We start from the raw sequence: 20,338 nt of genomic DNA on the forward strand, positions 1-20,338 counted from the left end.
ATAAGAACAGCAAGTCTTCACACCAGCAGTCCCCGCCAATAATCTACACACCTAAAAATGCTGAGACACTCTGGAACCAAATAACCCTTCCTGCAAGCTGCCTTAACCATGGGTTGGTCTTCGGTGAAGGTTAAGGTGGCTTTAAAATCACAGAATCATGGAATAGTTTGGGTTGGAAGGGACCTTAAAGATCATCCAGTTCCAACCCCCCTGCCATGGTCAGGGACACCTCCCACTAGATCAGGCTGCCTCATCCAGCCTGGCCTTGAACACCTCCAGGGATGGGGCAGCTACAGCTTCCCTGGGCACCCTGTGCCAGTGCCTCACCACCCTCATGGCGAAGAAATTCTTTCTTTTGTCTAGTCTAAATCTGCCCTTCTCCAGTTTATACCCATTCTCCCCAGTCCTATCACTACAAGACTTTGTAAACAGTCCCTCTCCAGCTTTCTTGTAGTTCCCATCAGGTATAGGAAAATCTTCCTTTACACCAAGGATTTGGTTAGACTTGATGATCTTAAAGGTCTCTTCCAGCCTAAATGATTCTGTGATTTACCAGAGTCAGGAGAAGACAAGAGAGGTGCCAGGAAGGAAATCCCCCGTGTCCAAGGAGGTAAGAGAGGGGCAGGAGGCAAGTCCACGCTCTCCTCTGCCACCTCCTGCCATTTCATCCCCCATGGAGGTAAGATTGTCAGGAGTGGAGCATGAAGGTAAGAGGACATTAGTGATAGGAAAGAGAAGGAAGAGTTTCTGCCATACACAATTCAGTGGACCTATGCCGAAAAGCATTAACACTACCATGCTGATGATGATTCCAGGAAATGTTTTTTTGTTATCACATTCTGGCAGATTCAAGTGGTATCACCCCTGACCAGCGCATAAGATTGCAGAAGGGAGGGAAGTAGCGCGCAGGTCACTTTCATGCTTCAGCACAGCTTTTCAAAACAGTGTATTTCATTTTGCTAGAAGGAGAAACTCACAGTTGCTGACACTGCTTCCCCTGGAAGGTGATGCTAAGCCAGATGGGAAAATTTCCTCACAGTCCTCTGACAAAGAAAAACAATTTTGTGTCAGGGGAAGAAAAAAGTTATACAGCTCAACAATACAAACTCAACAATAGCAGAAAATACAAAAGCTCTTCTATGAGCTGTGAGCCTGGGCCTTCTGAGAAGTGGGGGCTCTGGTTTGGGGTGTCGTTTCATTATCCTTCTCCTGTTTTTATAAGAGCTGTTGAAACCGTCTCCTGGGATCTCTCTCTTGTGGCCAGACGTGGGCAATGTGTTCAACAGTTGGGGGGGGGATAGGGATGGGAGATGATAGGACAGATAAGCAGCATGATCTGTGTAGCTGTCCTCAGGAAACACAGCTGAAATGCCCACACTATTGAAGGAGCTTTGTGGGTTAATGCTTTGTGGCCACTCCAGTCCTATAGAGAAGCACAGCAAGAAAAACTATGTCTTCAATCTAAATTTTGACTGAAAAAAAGATGAGCAGAAGCCCTGCTCCATTTTAAGGACCTATTCCAGTTTGAGCTAAAGCAGAATTGATTTTCTAACTTTTCAACTAAACCTCATCTGCACCAGCGCAAACCTCAGTATTGATACAGGCTGGGGGATAAAGAGATTGAGGGCAGCTCTGTGGAGAAAGATCTGGGAGTACTGGTGGATGAGAAGCTGGACATGAGCAGACGTGTGCTCGCAGCCCAAAAAGCCAACCATATCCTGGGCTGCATCAAAAGACATGGGGCCAGCAGATCGAGGGAAGTGATTCTGCCCCTCTGCTCTGCTCTGATGGGACCTCACCTGGAATACTGCATCCAGCCCTGGAGCCCTTGGCACAGGAAGAATATGGACCTGTTGAAGCAAGTGCAGAGGAGGGCCAAAAAGATGATCAGAGGGCTAGAGCACCTCCCCTATGAAGAGATGCTGAGATAGTTGGGGTTGTTCAGCTTGGACAAGAGAAGATTCCGAGGACGCCTTACTGCAGCCTTTCAGTACTTAAAGTGGGCTGATAAGAAAGACAGGGAAAAACTTTCTAGCAGGGCCTGTAGCAACAGGACAAGGGGTGGCTGTTTTAAACTAAAAGAAGAGAGACTTAGACTAGATATTAGGAAGAAATCTTTTATGTTGAGGGTGATGAGGCACTGGAACATGTTGCCCAGAGAGGTGGTGGATGCCCCATGCCTGGAAACATGCAAGATCAGGTTGGATGAGTGTTAAGAAAAATGACAAAATATGATAAATGCATTCGTGTAGACTTAGATATTACTGATAGCTGATTGTAATAAATTGAGTATTGTGTTAAGAAAATAATAAGAATGGGTGTTGGAAATTATTCTTTATGACAACTACAAGAATCCTGTTCAATTGTCCCATGTACAGCCCCAGTCCAGCTGAATCTACGGATTGTGTAATAAACATCAGACTTAGGACACGGCTATTAGATTTGGTGATAATTGGTGACTGAAAGGTCAACCTATTTTTGAGTACAGGCACAGACTAGATATAGGCATGAGTTAAAGGGACAGCTTGAGGTTTTTCTTTGAAGTTTAAAGGTGAATACATGTATCTCAAGAAAGAAGATAAGTGACTTCTATGACCAGTGGAAAAACATGAAGTGTCACATCTGAGGGAGGACTGAAACGGGACAGCGGAGATAAACTATCAAGGTGGACTTCCGAGGACTTTCGAGTTAATGAACAATAAAGAACTACAAGCACATGGAAAAACACCAAGAACTTTTCAAAGAAAATACCATTGTATAACGCTATGTCAAAATATATATATATGATTGATTTTGTGGGGGCCTTTGCCACTCACTGAGGTGATGTTCCAACTCTGAGTTGTGAACAAAGCAAGCCTAGAGTTACCCACTATTTGGTGAAAATCCTTTAACAATGAGGCTCTGAGCAACCCGCTCCAGTGGTGTCACCTGGCCAGCTGGGTGCGGGAGCTTAGTGCCCCCGGTGCCCTGGATGCCCACACCGTGCCCAAGCAGCAGCTCTGGGACCTGGAGGCCAGTGCTGCTGAGCAGCGGAAAGAGCTGGAGCGGCAAATGTCTGAACGTCGATCACCTGGAGCAGGCAATGCAGCCCTTCCCTGGGGATGAAGTGGATGAAGCAGATTCATAGAATCACAGAATAGTCAGGATTGGAAGGGACCTTAAAGATCATCTAGTTCCAACCCCCTTGCCACGGGCAGGGACATCCCACTACACCAGGTTACCCAAGGCCCCATCCAACCTGGCCTTGAACACCTCCAGGGATAAGGCAGCCACAACCTCCCTTGGTAACCTGCTCCAGTGTCTCACTACTCTCATGGTGAAGAAATTCTTCCTAATGTCTAATCTAAATCTGCCCCTCTCCAGTTTATACCTGTTGCCCCTTGTCCTATCACCACAGTCTCCTCTCCAGCTTTCTTGTAGGCTCCTTCCAGGTGCTGGAAGGTCGCTATAAGGTCTCCTCAGAGCCTTCTCTTCTCCAGGCTGAACAAGCCCAACTCTCTCAGCCTGTCCTTGTATGGGAGGTGCTCCAGCCCTCTGATCATTTTGTAGCCCTCCTCTGGACCCGTTCCAAAAGTTCCGTATTCTTCTTAAGTTGAGGATTCCAGAACTGGACACAGTACTCCAGATGAGGTCTCACAAGAGAGGAACAGAGGGGCAGAATCCCCTCCCTCACTGTGCTGGCCACACTTCTTCTGATGCAGCCCAGGCTGCTGTTGGCCTTCTGGGCTGTGAGCGCACACTGCCAGCTCATGTCGAGCTTCTCATGGACCAGCACCCCCAAGTCCTTCTCCGCAGGGCGGCTCTCAGTCACGTCGCCCCCCCATTACTGAAAATGGTAACTGCCCCGACCGATTCTGTCCAGAAGGATGGAACCGAAGCCCTTCACGGCCCTTTCCAACCCGAACCATCCCCCGAACTCCCACAGCAGCGCGGCCACCACGGCCCCGCCCGGGGTTCAGAGGACGCTGGAGGCGCGGAGCGGCGCCTCCCCGACCCCGATTTCGGGCTCGTTGCGCTCAACGCGATCCCCGCCCCTCCCCCCGGATCCCCCCACCCCCGGTCGAGCTCCCGCCCCTCCGTGACGTCACACTCTGGCTCCGCCCCCGCGGCTCGCGGGCCACGTGGGGGGCGTGGCCCGCCTCCTCGCCCCGCCCCGCCCCGCCTCCCGGCCAATCAGCGCCGCGGGGAGGCGTTGGCGGGAAACGCCCCCCCCGGCCCTCGCCAAATGGGGGCGGCGCGGGGCGGGGCCGGGGGTGGCGCAGGAGGCGGCGGAGGAGGAGGCGGATGATGGCGGCGGCCGCGTGGCTCCTCGCGCGGGCCGGGCTGCGGCTGCGGAGGCGGAGACTGTGAGTGACGCGGGGAGCCGCGCGCGCGCGCGAGGGGTGTGAGGAGGGAGGGGGCGTGGCCCGCCGACCCCAACCCGCGGGAAGCCGCGCGCGCGGGGAGGGGGCGTGGCCAGAGGACTCACCCCCCCCCCGCCCCCCCCCTTCTCTCTCCGGCGCCGCCCCTCCCTCCTCTGCTCCCCGCCCCCATCCCGTCCCATCTTATCCTATCCCATCCCATCCCAGGGGAGAGGGGCCCATTGGGGAGACGCCGCCTCCCCTGCGGGCTGATCCCGGGCAGCAGCCGGGAGGACGTTGTCTGTCGCCTCTGGATCTGGAATCCGCAACGCGAGAAGGAGATGGAGCTGTTGGAACGGGCGCAGAGGAGGGCTGCAGAGAGGATCACAGGGCTGGAGTCGTACGAGGACAGGCCGGGAGAGTTGGGGTTGTTCAGCCTGGAGAAGAGAAGGCTCCGAGGAGACCTTATAACGACCTTCCAGGACCTGAAGGGGCCACAGGAAAGCTGGGGAGGGACTGTTTACAAAGGCTTATGGTGATAGGACGAGGGGCAATGGCATTAAATTGCAGGGGGGAAAATTCAGACTAGACATAAAGAAGAGACTCTTCACTGTGAGAGCAGTGAGGCACTGGCACAGGTTGCCCAGGGAAGCTGTGGCTGCCCCATCCCTGGAGGTGTTCAAGGCCAGGCTGGATGGGGCCTTGGGCAGCCTGGTCCAGGGGGAGGTGTCCCTGCCCGTGGCAGAGGGGCTGGAACTAGATGGTCTTTAAGGTCCCTTCCAACCCAAACCGTTGTATGATTCTATGATCATAATCTCCGTTGTGATATTTGTAGCCAGATAGGCTGCCTTCAGCAGAGAAAAAAATGGGCAACCTCAGCAGAGCAGCTTACGATAACATCCCGATCTGCAGCACGGTGAATTTGCAGATGTGTGCATTTGTTTTTGGAGACAGACACATAATATATTCTCCAATGCACTGAGACGTGCTAACAACTGCACATGCTCCATACATAAAAAGTGCTGCCAAACCAGCAGCTTTCAAATGCAGCAAGTGCTTTGACTTGCTCAAAATGAAGGAAAAAAGGATCCTTTGCAAAAGGATTCCTTGGTTGGAAGCGCAAACTGTGGGCATGAGGCAGTGTGCAACCTGGGGGGACACAGAGCTGGAACTGGATGACCATTAAGGTCTCTCCCAACCCAAACTGTTCTATGATTCCATGAACGTCTTAGGGGTGAGTCCCGGACTATCCTTCCCACCCCCAGACCCTTCATTCCCTCCCCGCTCACGGATATTTGCCACGTGCAAGCACATGAGGGATGTGGGAAGAGAAATCAGTTTTCACCTGCTGGCACAAAACTGCCCTTTCCTGGTTTTCCATTTTGGCACCTCTCTTGCCCAGGGAGAGTGCTGGGTCTGTCCTGTCCCTATTGGCGCCTCCCACCCAGTGTGCTTCTCATGGCTGCCCTGCTCCATCTCCCATCGAAAACATGGGGTGGGAGGGAGTTCCCATGTTTAGAATAATACCATGCCAGCTCCCCTGCTGATAAACCAGCCTGGATGGAGCCGAGTGGTGGAGCTAGGCCCAGGCAGTGGTGTTGGCAGAAGCGGCGCTGTCAGCAGCCATACAATCATAGAGGTTGGAAAAGACCTCTAAGATCATCTAGTCCAACCATCAGCGCCCCACTACCATGTCCCAAAGTGCCATATCTACATGTTTTTTGAACACCTCCAGGGATGGAGACTCCACCACCTTCCAAGGCAGCCTGTTGCAGTGCTTCACCACTTTTTCAGTAAAGAATTTTTACCTAATATCCAGTCAAAGTGGTGCAATTTGAGGGCATTTTCTCTTGTCATGTCGCTAGTTGCTTGGGAGAAGACACCAACATCCACCTCATCATCCCTCAGCCTGGGCTTGGGGGGGCCTTGGGAGTCCAGAGAGGTGGTGTTTACCGGGCCTGGGGAGATGAGGGAGGGTTCTCTAAGCAACGTGTATCCACTTGTAAAGGGAGTGAGATCATCGGGTGCTTTCCTGCAGAGCTGCCAGGGCATGACTTTGGGCAGGATGACAGCTCCATTGTAAATACGCAATCCCCATGCAGGTCACTTTGCAGAATCGGGCTCTGTGTGACATAGGCCATACCCTAAGTAAGTTTGCAGATGACACTAAGGATGACACTAAGCTGGGTGAAAGTGTCGATTTGCTGGAGGGCAGGGAGGCTCTGCAAAGGGATCTGAACAGGCTGGACCGCTGGGCAGAGTCCAATGGCATGAGGTTTAACAAGGCCAAATGCTGGGTCCTGCACTTGGGGCACAACAACCCTGTGCAGTGCTACAGACTAGGAGAAGTCTGGCTAGAAAGCTGCCTGGAGGAGAGGGACCTGGGGGTGTTGGTTGACAGCGACTGAACATGAGCCAGCAGGGTGCCCAGGTGGCCAAGAAGGCCAATGGCATCTTGGCTTGGATCAGAAACGGCGTGACCAGCAGGTCCAGGGAGGTTATTCTCCCTCTGTACTCGGCACTGGTGAGACCGCTCCTCGAATACTGTGCCCCTCACCACAAGAAGGATGTTGAGGCTCTGGAGTGAGTCCAGAGAAGAGCAATGAAGCTGGTGAGTGGGCTGGAGAACAGGCCTTATGAAGAACGGCTGAGGGAACTGGTGTTGTTTAGCCTGGAGAAGAGGAGGCTGAGGGGAGACCTCACTGCTCTCTACAACTGCCTGAAAGGAGGTTGTGGAGAGGAGGGTGCTGGCCTCTTCTCCCAAGTGACAGGGGACAGGACAAAAGGAAATGGCCTCAAGCTCCGCCAAGGGAGGTTTAGGCTGGACATTAGGAAAAAATTTTTCACAGAAAGGATCATTGGGCACTGGCAGAGGCTGCCCAGGGAGGTGGTTGAGTCACCTTCCCTGGAGGTGTTTAAAGGATGGGTGGACGAGGTGCTGAGGGGCATGGTTTAGTGTTTGATAGGAATGGTTGGACTCAATGATCCTGGGGGTCTTTTCCAACCTAGTGATTCTGTGATATAAGATGAGGGCTCCACCACACCATTCTCCTGGATATCTGTGTGGTTTTGATGCCCGGCTTTCTGCCTGCAGATGCCTGCCCATATATTACCTGTGGGCAGAGAATGACTTCTGCTAGAGTGATTGATGGCTGGTTCTGTGCTGATTTAGGGGAGGTTTTCACCAGCACATCTTGGGAGGGAGCAGTTTTTTTAGTACTGATATTAGGCAGGCAATCAAGTGTTAATTCATTTTAATATTTAAAGCTTTGAATTCTTGCATCCTCTGCTGAGACCATGATACTGTAAATATTTTATAGTCGACTGACAAAACAGTGTGCAGTCTATTACAACTGTGACATAGATGTTACCGTGAACTCATAATATTGGTGATGGCATTCTTGGGGAACCCCAGGGACAGCTGAACTGGTTTGTGCCATGCTAGAGGCAGTCTGAAGAGCCTATAAAGCCCACATCGGTCCTTCTTGCCCACAGTAACACTGTCGTGCACAGAACCCATGGTCATTTTCTCAGCCTGCCTCCTTCAGTTTATTTTTACAGCCTGTTTCTGGAGAAGATGCATGCATGTATGTGTCTTTTTTCTTTTGCCTTCTCCCCTGTCCCCCATATTGATGCAGAATCATAAATGTTATGCCTTGCTATTTCTGATCATGAGGAATTCTGAATATTCATACTGGAGAGGAGCATGATCATCTGTTTTCCCTCAGCTAGCAAAGTGCACGTGTGCTTCATGCATGCACAAGAGCTTTTTTCACTTGTATTTATTTACATGTCATATTCCAGTCAGATCTATACCAACACGCCTATAGTAAATCAATCAAAAGCAGCATCATTAAGCTCACATTTCAGCACAGTGCTGCACTGTATGGAAAATACCATGTATTCCACTCTGGTATTCCATTCAGAGTACAGAATATATGAAGTGCATTGTGCCAAAGGTGCAGACACCAGCATGATTGCTAGGAACAAAGGAGCCTGAGAAGAGTAATAAACGTCTGTCAGATCTTGTTCAGGGGTTGCGCCTGTGCCATCTAAAACTTATAGCATTGGGAGTTTGCATCTCTCATCTCCAATCGCTGTCTTCCCTCCTAGGAATCCACCGCTGCTCCGGCTTGTGTTTCACACGGCAAATTGGTGTGTACTTGTCAAATTAGTGATGATGTTGGTTTTCATGGATTGGACACTGGAGGGTGCTAATGCAATGAGAGCTGAAATTGTTCTAGCAATTTAAAGGTTCCCCTTTGTTAGTTGTGAAATACTTTTATTCTTTGTTGCAATGTTTAAATGGAAAGATGTGAACCGTGTTCCTTGCCAGTAGCTGATCCTGCTCGACTTGTGTAGAGCTATAACCAAGAATATCAATAAAGTGTTAAGTCTCTGAGGGATTTCTTTCCCGAACCTTTATCAAAAAAAAATCACTCATTTTATGTTCTACACGTTTTTAAGTGTGTCTTTCGAGATTATGGCCTTGAGGTGATATTTATTTGAAAGTGTGACTTTCTAGTGATAAAAACACTTTATCTGCAGAACTGTTCAGCTGTATCTGCAGAATCTGCTTTTCTACAAGATCATTTGGGTTCACCTAAACTCATGTGTGTCGCATTGTTGGTGAGTTGAGAACCTGATAGCGGCTCACATCAGAGAGGGAGGGGAACACCACTCTCTCTGGGGATGGACCTGATGGAGCCTCAGTTTACCTTGTAGTCACCAACACGGAGCCACATGTGCTGGAGTGTGCAGGATGGGGCGTTTCATCAGCTGCTGCTGCCAGGTCAGGCAAAGCACGTTACAAAACTAAGCCTTAGATCTGGTGTTTAAAATTCACTCAAACATTTTTGGCAGGTTAAAGTTACGCTGGCAGGTCTCACGCCAAACGAAGCATTGCCTGCCCACCCTGCTCCAGCTTTCTGCTTAACCAGGTCTCCACTCTCCTCTGCCCTTGGCAGAAAGACACGAGACTGACATAAGATCCCCGTTGTGTGTTCTGGCAACTCCATACTCAACATTAAGGACTGTGAAACTACTGCCTGAGCCAGTTCTCATCCTGGCAGCAGCAGAGGTATGATGCCAGCTAATTAATGCTAATGAGAAGCAGGGTGCAAAGCTGAGTGTGTCCAGCTAATCACCGCTGGCACCCTGACTAGTCTGCTTAAAGCTAACGCAGTTCTGGATGGTCCTGCCTGATCCTGTACCTGCTTTTGTGGATCCAGTGAAAGCTGGATTCATAAAGCACATGAGCAAAACAGAATTGGGAACAAATACGCTTTTGTTAGAATCCTTTCTCGATAGGTACGAGAGGCAAACAGACTACTTTTCTGTCCTGTTCCCCTTTGCAAATGCAAAGGGCTGTCCCCTCCTGGAAGACATTGTTCCTGTGCTGTACTGCTCAGATTTTGTTCTCTCCCAGATGTTGCAGTTTGCTTACATAGGGCTGGTTTAGTATTAGTACCTGTGAAAAATACGCATATTTTTTTCTCTGAATTTCCCCTTGAACAGAAGATGCTGCTGAGCACAGAATCATGGAATCATGGAATGGTTTGGGATGGAAGGGACTTTAAAGATCATCCAGTTCTACCCCCCCTGCCATGGGCAGGGACACCGCCCACCAGATCAGGCTGCCCAGGGCCCCATCCAACCTGGCCTTGAACACCTCCAGGGATCCACAGCTTCCCTGGGCAACCTATGCCAGTGCCTCACCACTCTCATAGTGAAGAAATTCCTCCTTATTTCTAGTCTAAATCTGCCCCTCTCCAGTTTAGACCCATTGCCGCTAGTCCTATCACTACAAGGAGAAGGAGGCCATGGGTAAGGAAACCAGAACCCATTGCTGTCCCATTCTGGCATCAGTTGAGATCTGCTGCTCACCCCACAAACAAATGCCTGTCCGGTTTCACAGCAAAGCTTCTTGGCACTTTGTTGGAAATGGCAGAAAAGTAGTGAGCTGAACGGTTACACTTTAACTGCAAAAAGAGTTCTAGCAAGGAATAGGGTCATAAGGGGATGTGACAGAAAAGCTTTTAAAATCATTGTAATAACTAGTGGTACTGAGGACAGTCTGCTTAAGAGGAGGTGATTTAGTCTAAGCACAAGAAAAAAAGGTGTGGTTGACTTCGTATTCATCTTGATTGCCAGCTTTTAAAAGAAGGTGGCTTCTTCTATTGCATCTCTGTACTTCGGAGCAGGGAGCCAGGGCACGCCTCCTGGCATCATTTCAAGAACCAACATGCTAGCTGTGGTGCCAAAAGGATTTGCAGTTGTGCATTTTATGTAGGCGTTGTCCTAATTTATCCCGGGAGACCTTTCTGTGGGAGAGAGGGTTAATGGACCTTCCACCAAACCTGCTTGATTGTGTTGAGTTTAAATGCCACCAACTGCGGGATGCCGTCTCGAGGCCCAATGCCACCCCTGCTCCATGGTCCTGCACCGGGAAGAAGCATGTCTGTTCCCGTGGGGAATGCTCAGTGCATTCCAGCACTGAGCCTTCATACACCTGTTCAAGCCTTTCTTGGCTAATTGTAAAGACTGGGTGAGTGGGCTCATCGGGGAGATCAGGCTGCTGTACTCTTCTCTTAAGCCTTAAGAGTCATTCTGGCAGCTAAACGCCCCTTGATGCTGAGAGCTTTGTAGGGTTTCTGCTGGGGAACTGGTACTCATGTGAAACCCAAGTGCGCTGTTTGCTCCTGTTCCCTGCGTATCAGCCCTTTCCTAACCTTCAGGTGCTCTCCCAGTGGTGTCCTCTCCCAGACCCCTTTCTCATGCCTTCTTGAGCTCCAAGCCTCCTTGTTTGGAGAGGAGGAATACTGGATTCATCCTTCATTTGTCAGTCAGACAGCCTTCAGAGGTGTTTCTCCAGCCGCTGCACTTTGCACGCTTCCTCCTCCCGCCCTGTGAGGCTGTGAAGCGTAGCAAGTCTGTAGAACTTTGACTGCAAGTGGGTCTGGAGGTCAGCTGTGTGGTTACTGAGCCCCTGAAGTGTTGAACAAGTCCCCTTAAGCTCCATTATTTTACCTTTGATACTATCTTTACCTCTCAAGTCTCCCTGTGCCCTTTAAAACTCCTAGCATCGCTGGTATAAATAGAATTTGCCCATCCCTCTGAAAAGGGCATCACTGCATCTGCCTGCCTTGCCTTCTCCACCCCTTTATGGGACAGGGCTGATCAGTTGTCACAAAATCCACTTCAGTTGTCCAAATTCACTTCCTTCTCTGCCATTTTAATTAAAAATGGTTGGCATCAGGGGCTCTGCAGCGATGAAAGGGACATGATGAAACTCTGAAGAATTTGGGGCATAAAGTTGATCTCTAAATTTTAATGTACTCATTGCACTTAAACAGTTGATACATTTTATTATTGAGCTTTCAGGTGACCTAATTTCCCTTAGTACTGTACATTAAGCTTTATACATCTGCACCTAATTTGTAAAAAAGGACTTAATGAGAAACTTCAAACAGTTTAAATGTCAATTACAAAGAAAGCGAGGTTTTAAAGTTCCAGTAATCTGTCCATATTGGTCATCGAAACATGATCCCAGGTGGACGTTAATTCAAGACAGATGGCATTCCAAAGCCACAATTACAAAGAGCTTATATATTTTCAACACTAACAAGCTGTCATGCTATGTTGTAGCTACACTTCCAATACTGTATAACTACAATTGCTGCTTTATCTGCTGTGGACTCGGTAATAAAGGGGTTTGATTCCCCACTTTTGATATTGTCAGTGGGATTTTTAGGGAGAAAGTTGAATTAGTTGCTGTGAATATCTTTTATTCACTCAGTCTGTTGGGGGTGGTGTTTGTTTTTATGGTTTTTTTTTAAGTTGGTGAAATGCTCTTCAAAGAAAGCAAGAGATATTGAATATGGGCATAACAAGACTAGCTTGTCACAGACATTTCTATTTTCCAGCGACATTAATTAACTTTAGTTTTATCAGCCAGTAGGCAAGAGCTATGATGATTGATTAAAACCCCCAACATCCTGGATGTTGTCAGTTAAAAAGTCATCTGAAAGCCTTTGGAGTAACACATGTGTTACTTGGAAGACTGAAGTCCAAGGGATGGATAGTGACCTGTCTTGTGATGGTGTAAATGGGCAGCAGCCCGGCTGCAGCCAGGCAGGAGCGCTACACCATGTGTGAAAGGTGATTTGAATTATTTCATAGAATCATGGAGTCATTAAGGAGGTAGGATGATGCTTGGTATCTAGTTAGTTGCTGTGATGGGCAGAGATTTGCCTAGCTGGACAGTGAAAGATAATTTGGCATAATTTCCACTGGGTTTTGTTTGTTTGTTTCTTGAAACTGGGTCATGAAAAATCATGACTTGCAGCACTATGAGTGGATGATGCTTTGATAGTCTTTCAAAATTCTGTGCTGTTAGAAGCAAGATTAGTGATGTTCCCCAGGAAGGTTTCTAAACTCTGGTGGGCACGTGTAGCCTCTAAAGAGGTACTAAGAATGAAGACCTCATATTTCTGCTAATTTATCTGCCTTTCACTGGAAAGTGGAAAATAGAGCAGAGAGGCTAACATGCTTCATCCTTTGGGAAGGCGGGAATTAAGTGGTGAGGTTGTGCTCTTTAATTTTTGTTTTTCATTAATGAATGTTGTAAATGTGGGTTTTTTTGCAAGCGTCTTACCCGGCTTCCTTTTTGGAGGAGATGCAAGTGCTATTTGAAATATGCAGCTCACCAACAAGCGAATTGGACTCCTGAGCCACGCTTGAAACAAAATGCCAATTTTACCTACAGTTTTACTAGGTTTCCTGGTTTATGCAGTGGCACTTGAATGGCCTCTAGTAATTGTTTTTAGCAGGAAAAAAAAATTCAAACAAAAATGAAAAACACAACCCAAAGCTCATTAGCACTGTATTTGGCATGCCATGAATCGTTAAATCTTTATATAAATGCAGAAGTAATTTGTAAGAAACAAAATCCTTTATATTTTTGGAAAGACTTGCTTTTGAATTTTTGTTTTGACTGCTGAGGTACAGTCTGTTTTCCAAATGTTGGATGCTATTACTGGAGAAGAGGAGGAACCAATTCATGCTTTAATTAAGTATTATGTATAATTCTTGAGTGTCAGATATGCTTAGTGGTGATAAGTGAATAAAAGTAGTTAGGAAACAAAAGACAATAAATAAATGCTTAGATAGTTTTTCTTTTAGCTTAAATGTTTTTAACCTAAATTTGATGCTAGTGTGTGTTGCTTTCCAGTGGTTTCCCCTTGGATTTTCCTAGTGCTTGTCAGGGTAGCATACTGCAGTCTTTTTATTTAGATCAGGTGTCACTTTGAGAGTTAACTAATTGTTCAAGCCCAAGTGGGAAGCTTTCTTGCACCTGGAAAATTAGGAGAGCAAAAGCAAGAGACACGTCCGCATCCTTTCCCTCGTGGTTCTTCACCTGCGAATTTGAACTGCAGTGGTAATAAAAGTTTTGTGGACCTCATTTTATGTGAGATCATTAAGCGACAGGAGAATTCAGGACTAGCTGCCCTTCATAATTCAGGACACTGAAAGGTGCCATTTATAAGCTCCAAGTGCCTGCAGGAAGGCAAAACAGGCTTGTAAAACCTGCACTCCAAACGCTGGAAGGAAACCAGTTTGTACTGCTGGCTGCAGCCTTGGAGTGGCAAAATTGCAGAGGTGGTGGGGATTTAGTTTAAAAAAATGGAAAACCACCTGCCCCTGTAAGTTAATGTAACAGCCTGTTTTTTCACACTTCTTGTGTTGATCTCTGTTTTGTCCAAAAAAAGCCCCCAAAACATCCTGGACAATGATGCCAGTAACATCATTATCAGTTGTAGTGCCCAGCTGTTGGGCATATTATTTTTCCTGCTACAGCCCACTGTCTCGTTGAGATACTGATTTGGCTATAAAATCAGTTTCTCCTGCCTTTTAAATATAATATAATATAATATAATATAATATAATATAATATAATATAATATAATATAATATAATATAATATAATATAATATAATATAATATAATATAATATAATATAATATAATATAATATAATATAATATAATATAATATAATATAATATAATATTTTGCAACCTTTGCCCATTCTGTGGGCCAGGCACAGGAGAGCTTGGTCTTGCCTCCCTACTGCTTGAGAAGGAGCAGCAGCATGCAAAATGCTTGAAATGAAGAGAGGTCTTTACCTGTGGATGATATTCCACCATATGCAGTCTTCATAAAACTAATTGTTATGGCTCTAAACAGGCAGCGTGGTCTTTTAAATACAGAATACACTGCAGCTTTATGGACCTAGGAAGCCTGAAAGGCACTAGAGCAGCATCCCAAGGAAACATTGAGTCCAGTGTTTTATTCTCAGAGCAGGCACTGCTTCCCCTACGTGCTCCGCTGTTAATCCTCAAATGAGAGTTGGAGTCACAACTTTTAAGTTTATGACCAAAATACAGCAATTGCTGCCTAGAAATGAAGCATCCGTATCTGTAATCTTACATTGCTGCATCTGAACTCTTCTAATCCAGCCAACATAAGCCAACAGGTCACAGCCTCATTAATGTCCCGTGGCTTGGGTACCAGTTTGCACCATCAGAGCGTCAATTCCAGCGAAGACAAGAGCTGACTATGCACCAGGTCTGTTCGTGCCGTCTTTGCTTTATTAATTCAGCATTAATTCAGTCTCTGTGTGTTTACATACATCTTCAGCAGCAACTGGTTCTGTGGAATGCTATCCAAACTGTCATCCCTCCTTGTGCCAATCACTTAGGAGCCAGAGAAGCAGCTGTGGTTCAGATCCGTATGGGTATTATTGCATTTTCCAACACTGCTTTTGTGGCCTCGATTGGCGTGCTCGGGGCCCCAAACACTGCACTCAGCTCGCTGTGACCCCGGGGCCTTTGCAGAGTCGACTGCAGGACGTGAACCTTTATATCCACTATTAAAAGGCAGTTATGTGACTGTTTATGTTAAAGCCATGTGCTTTGTTGCCTGTGGACATGCTGTTACTTGATAAAATTAATTTATTTATTTTTATTTATGGTCAAAATGTGATAAACATACCTGAGTACCTTACACTTCACAAATGGTCTGGCTGCCTCCAGCAGCCATGCAGTTTTCTGCAGGAGGACAGGAGGCAGGGTTTTCCAGCGCTCTGCAGGGATGTATCCATGGCAGCACTCCTGTAACTTCTTTACTCCTGTATTTTCTTTTTGAAGGACATGCAGTTTCTAGATGGCATGTTGTCGGTGTTTTTTTCATGACATTTTCTGTGATATTTTTCATTTAAGTTCTCCAATTTCTAGTTTTCGTGGCTTCATTTATTTAGGCTTTCTATGGGAACGCACGCTTTGTAGTCTTATTGCAGTAAAATTGAAGGTGCTTTGGGTTGGGTCAGTACCAAAAAGTGAGTTCAGCAAACTGGAAGGATGAACCCTGTCCTCTTAAATGTGTTTCTCTGAGAAGCTGATAGATGTTAAAACGATTTAACAGTTGTTTTGGTTTTTTTTTTTTCCTTTCATGTTAAACTAAGCTGCTGAGGAAATCTTCCTACTGCTACACACTGCAATATGTCAGAAACACTGTTATATTATAGTTGCATCATTATCTAAAGGAAAAATTGAGTGTGGGTTTGAAGTCGACAAGTGATGAAAGTAGCCCTGAGGTTGTCAATTAGAAAGCCAAGGCCTGGAATTGGTAAGTTAATGGCCAGTTCCCTTCTCACCCCCTTGCTTTGCTGCCTGCTCCTGCCTTGTCCCACAGCAGCTTTACTGCTCTGAACATACAGAAAAGCCTCCTGTTGGTTTGTGTCCCAAAATTTATCTCACTAATATGATTCACTTAAGTTCTCAGCTGGTTGCAATGTTCTTAGTATGGACAGATAGTTAAACAAGGGGAAATGAGGTGCAGCAGACAGAAAGTTCAGTCTCAAAATAATGCCTTTTTTTTGTCTTTTCTCAAAGTTTTGTTGTTGTTGTTGTTTAAATGACAATCCATTCACACTGTTGTTTCAAACGATCCTGCAGGACACACAGCAAATTTAGCAGTAGTGAGTAATTTAACTTTTACCGTATGTTTGTTTGCAAGTTTAAAACCTGAAATTTAATGGCAGCCACTTGAAACCCATGTGTTCCTCCTAAAGGCAGAGTGCAACACGTGCGGTTTTTCCTGAAGGGAGATACTGGTTACCGAAGTTTATGATATAATGTAATATAATACCTAATGTTTCTGTTTTGCTTGAGCATGAGGGAACTAACATGTTACCGTTTCTCCTAAGGAACACATGGGTTTAGATAAATAGGTAAATTATGAAAAATAATGAAGAGGATTTATTCAGATTGTAATAAATCTTGGTGCGCTGTGTTGTGAGAACAACAGTAAGCTCACAAAAAATAGCTTTAAAGTAGTATTAGAAGTAGAATATAATTCAAACAGGCACTGGGCAAAGCCAAACATGTAATTCATCTTCAGTTTTTTAAAACTTTATGTACAGTGTGAGTTTTTAGGGCTTGTAAAAGGTTGCAGATGGGTGCCCCCTCTGCAGCCTGAGATTTTCTGCTCATAGCACAGCTGCTTCAGTGACAATGGAAATTCAGGTTTTCTTCTACATAGCCCTGTCTCAACCTAAAGCAGACGAGTAATAATCATGAGTACGAGAAGGCAGTTTAATTTGTAAGCACATTCAGGTTTTTTACCTTTCTGGTGGTTTCACGGTAACCAGCAAACATCTGTAGAATAGTAAAAAAATTGCAGTTGCTACTTACCTACCAAATGAAACCAGGAGCTACAACCATGACCTGGTGCTCTGGAATCCCTCTCTCCTCCAGCCAGATTTCAAAACATGAAGTAAATTTTATTTTAGCTTCATTCACAGGAAAAGAGGCGTGACATCATATTAAACAATTCAGCACTGCATGGAGCTCCCTCCGCCTGCTGTACTAGCTGTGCCCAAGACCCATACGGCAGAGGTTTTCTGCAGTGCTTCTCTGGAGGTTTGGTGTAGAAGACGTAGTACATGATTTACCAGAATCATGTGTTCCTTCTGTGATGTACTTTGACTTACTTCTTGAGAGAGATAGTACCCATAAATAATGAAAGTATATAGTGGCATTTTTGATGAGAGGAGTTGGTTTAGTGATTGATAGGAATGGTTGGACTCGATGATCCGGTGAGTCTTTTCCAACCTGGTGATTCTATGATCTCTCTCTGAACTTTTCTTCTTTCATTTACTTTTACATACCCATCAGCCTGGCAGAGCTGTTGTGCAAGGTGTATTCACATGCATAAGGAAGTCGGTCAGCCAAATTTTGGTGGTGCCAGTCACTGCTCTGCAAAAGGCAGACCTATGCCAAAAATCCCCAACCGTCTCTTTCAGTGTGTTGTTGTAGGATCTGCTCTTGTAGGGCTTTTTTTTCCCCCCTGCCCTTTTGGGTTTTTGCTGTCAGTTAACTCTGTTTTCTCACTGAAGCACCCTTAGTCCCTCTCTTGCCATGTGTTTCTCTACTTTTGCCATACCTTAAGTACAACAAAATCTTTCAGTGTGAATGAAAATTTTACCTGTGTGCTGTCTGCTCACTAGTTTTCACTAGTTACTCCGGTACTTCCACAGCACATGAAGCACAGGGGTGCCAAACAGCACCCATGTTAGGGTGAAGGCTGTGGTGCTCTACAGAGTGGTTACAGGCAGAATCGCTTGCTATTTTTTCTCTCACTTCCCTACATAAGGAGGAAGAGCCTCATTTTAGAAGGAAAAGTTTCCTTCTTCACAGCAAGGCTGGGTCCACATAAACTCTCCAGCTTTCTAGAAGTTTGGTTGCATTGCATCACTTTTGTCTGGAGGTACAAAACCCTTGGAGCTTTTGATGCCGTAGAGCTTTGTAGGGAAGAAACCAAAGAGGCTCCTTTCTGCCCACTTACTTTAACTTCTTGGACAAATACAGCCCGAGCAGTGCTCCTGCTTCCCCAAGTGAGCATTCTCAAGCCCAAAGATCCTGCACCACTTCATGTTCATGCATATTCAAAGAAAAACTGGAAAGAAATGAAAATTACTTAACAAAAAGTTGATATGGAATCTTAAAATAGGGATTTGTCTAGATTCAGTAATTTGACACATTGGGAATTTATAAAATACCCTGTCCTATACACTAGAAGTAAAGGAAAACCCACTGCTTGCACAAAGGCGTGTTCAGAGCAAGAACAGTGACTTGGCATTTCCAGATTTTGAAGTGCTAAATCGAAATTGAAGCCCGCTGTTGTCTTTATGCAGTCATAGATTTCCTTTAAGTATATCTGAAATGATACAGAGTTCTGTTAAATCAACATTATCTCTTTTAAGGTCAGTATCATCACCTAAGACACATGTTTTAGCAGGTTGTTGTGCCAACAGCAGCACCAACGTTCCTCAGCAAGATAAAAGAGAAGATGAATATGCTATCAAATAGCTGCATTGGTTTGGGGTTTGGTTTTTTTTAAGCAGCTATAGGGTATTTTTAACAGCCTCTTTGACCATTTTTGTCTGAAAAACAATCTTCGAACCTTACAACCCATCTGACAAATGGGAGACTAACAAAGAAAAATGAAGACATGATGGTTTACATTTGTGATGGTAATGTGTGACTATATATAAAATCTCACTTTCCTTAGCAGCGTTAATGGCAAAATGAAATGGTGTCAAACCAAATGTAAACTCCTGGTACTGCAGACCTCAAAGATGTTTGGAGGCCTTGACTTCAGAGACTGAAATATTCACCCTGTCCGTGATTCATCTGTTGCAGTCGGGGTCTGCAATGCAGAGAGGGGCGGCTGCAGGATGTCTTAGCTTCACAGCCATGAAGGGAGTTAGTTTTGAAGAAAAAGACATAAAGGATTTTTAACACTTCTGATATTTCCAGTTTCTTTTTGAGATTACTTTCAGCCTGTTCTACAACTGATAAAAATATTTGTTTTCTGGCCTTTTTATATTAAATGTTTGAGATGTAGGTCTTGCTGCTTTCTGCCATGAGTGACGTTAATGTTGGCACCTCCCTCCATTAGAAAAAAAATAATTCTGGAACTAAATGCTATGCAAAGATCTGAACCCTTAGTCAATGAGATGGGTAAAACCCTAATGGTCAAGAAATAAATAACAAGAACAGTTTTCAAAATTTATGCCGAGTGTATTTCTTCTTAAAAATAAATCTGTTAAAATGATGCCGAAGCCTAAGCTTACTGTAATCTGCTTAAATCATAAGAAAATAACAAACGAAAGAAAGGAAATGCATTCATGCTTCCAGCTTGTGGGTCAGAACACTGAACTGGTGAAAGTCACTGCCTAAACTCTGGAAACCTGAGCTGTTTGAAGTACTGACTTGGCTTTTGAGATCAGTCTTTTCTACAAGTACCAAGAGAATATTTTCTTCGATATATTCAATTAGCTGAGATAAATGACTAATTCATTCAAACTTGACCAACTGGGATTTGAAAGAAGCAGAAAAGCTTGTTCTTCTCTACCATTCTGTGAATAAAAGCTAATTATGAGAGGATTAGATTCGCTAATACTACAATATTGAAGGATATTATGACCAAATACTAGATTGGCACTAATTCTAGCTAATATAGAGTTATTTTAATAGATAAATTTTTAAATCAAATCACACTTTTATTTAGAAGGGTAGCTCCTTTAAGACAGTGATGCACAACTGATAAATGCAGCTATGTGGTTTTAAGTTGCATTTCAGTTTCCATCCAAAGAAATGTAAATCATAAGTAAACACAAAGGGATCAGCTAGTAAATAAGAATTGTGCCATACATGATTTTCTAACAAAACCAGTAAAATTAATCTGTAAAAATGTATAATGAGGTATAGAAAAGCTTAAATATATATCAGTGGTACTACTCTGTCCTTCTGGCTAGCAATAAGAAGTGCCAAATTTAGCGTAAAAGCTATATTTAGTTACAAAGCAACATACTTCAGTGGTTACAAACTGAGAATTAACCTTTCTCCAAGAAAATAACTAAAATGTTTAAATG

General features: G+C 45.2%; 1 protein-coding gene across 1 annotated transcript in view; it reads left to right on the forward strand.

Annotated features, from left to right (window-relative positions):
* Positions 1 to 4,255: 4,255 nt before the first annotated feature.
* CLYBL (citramalyl-CoA lyase) overlaps positions 4,256 to 20,338 on the forward strand; it is a 181,622-nt gene continuing 165,539 nt past the window's right edge. The window contains exon 1 of the mRNA XM_069879094.1: positions 4,256 to 4,346. Coding sequence (XP_069735195.1) covers positions 4,285 to 4,346 — 62 coding nt within the window. The 5' untranslated portion in view covers positions 4,256 to 4,284. The remainder of the gene's footprint in view (positions 4,347 to 20,338) is intronic.

The sequence above is a fragment of the Phaenicophaeus curvirostris genome, chromosome 1, assembly GCF_032191515.1.
Source record: "Phaenicophaeus curvirostris isolate KB17595 chromosome 1, BPBGC_Pcur_1.0, whole genome shotgun sequence".
Classification (NCBI taxonomy): domain Eukaryota; kingdom Metazoa; phylum Chordata; class Aves; order Cuculiformes; family Cuculidae; genus Phaenicophaeus; species Phaenicophaeus curvirostris.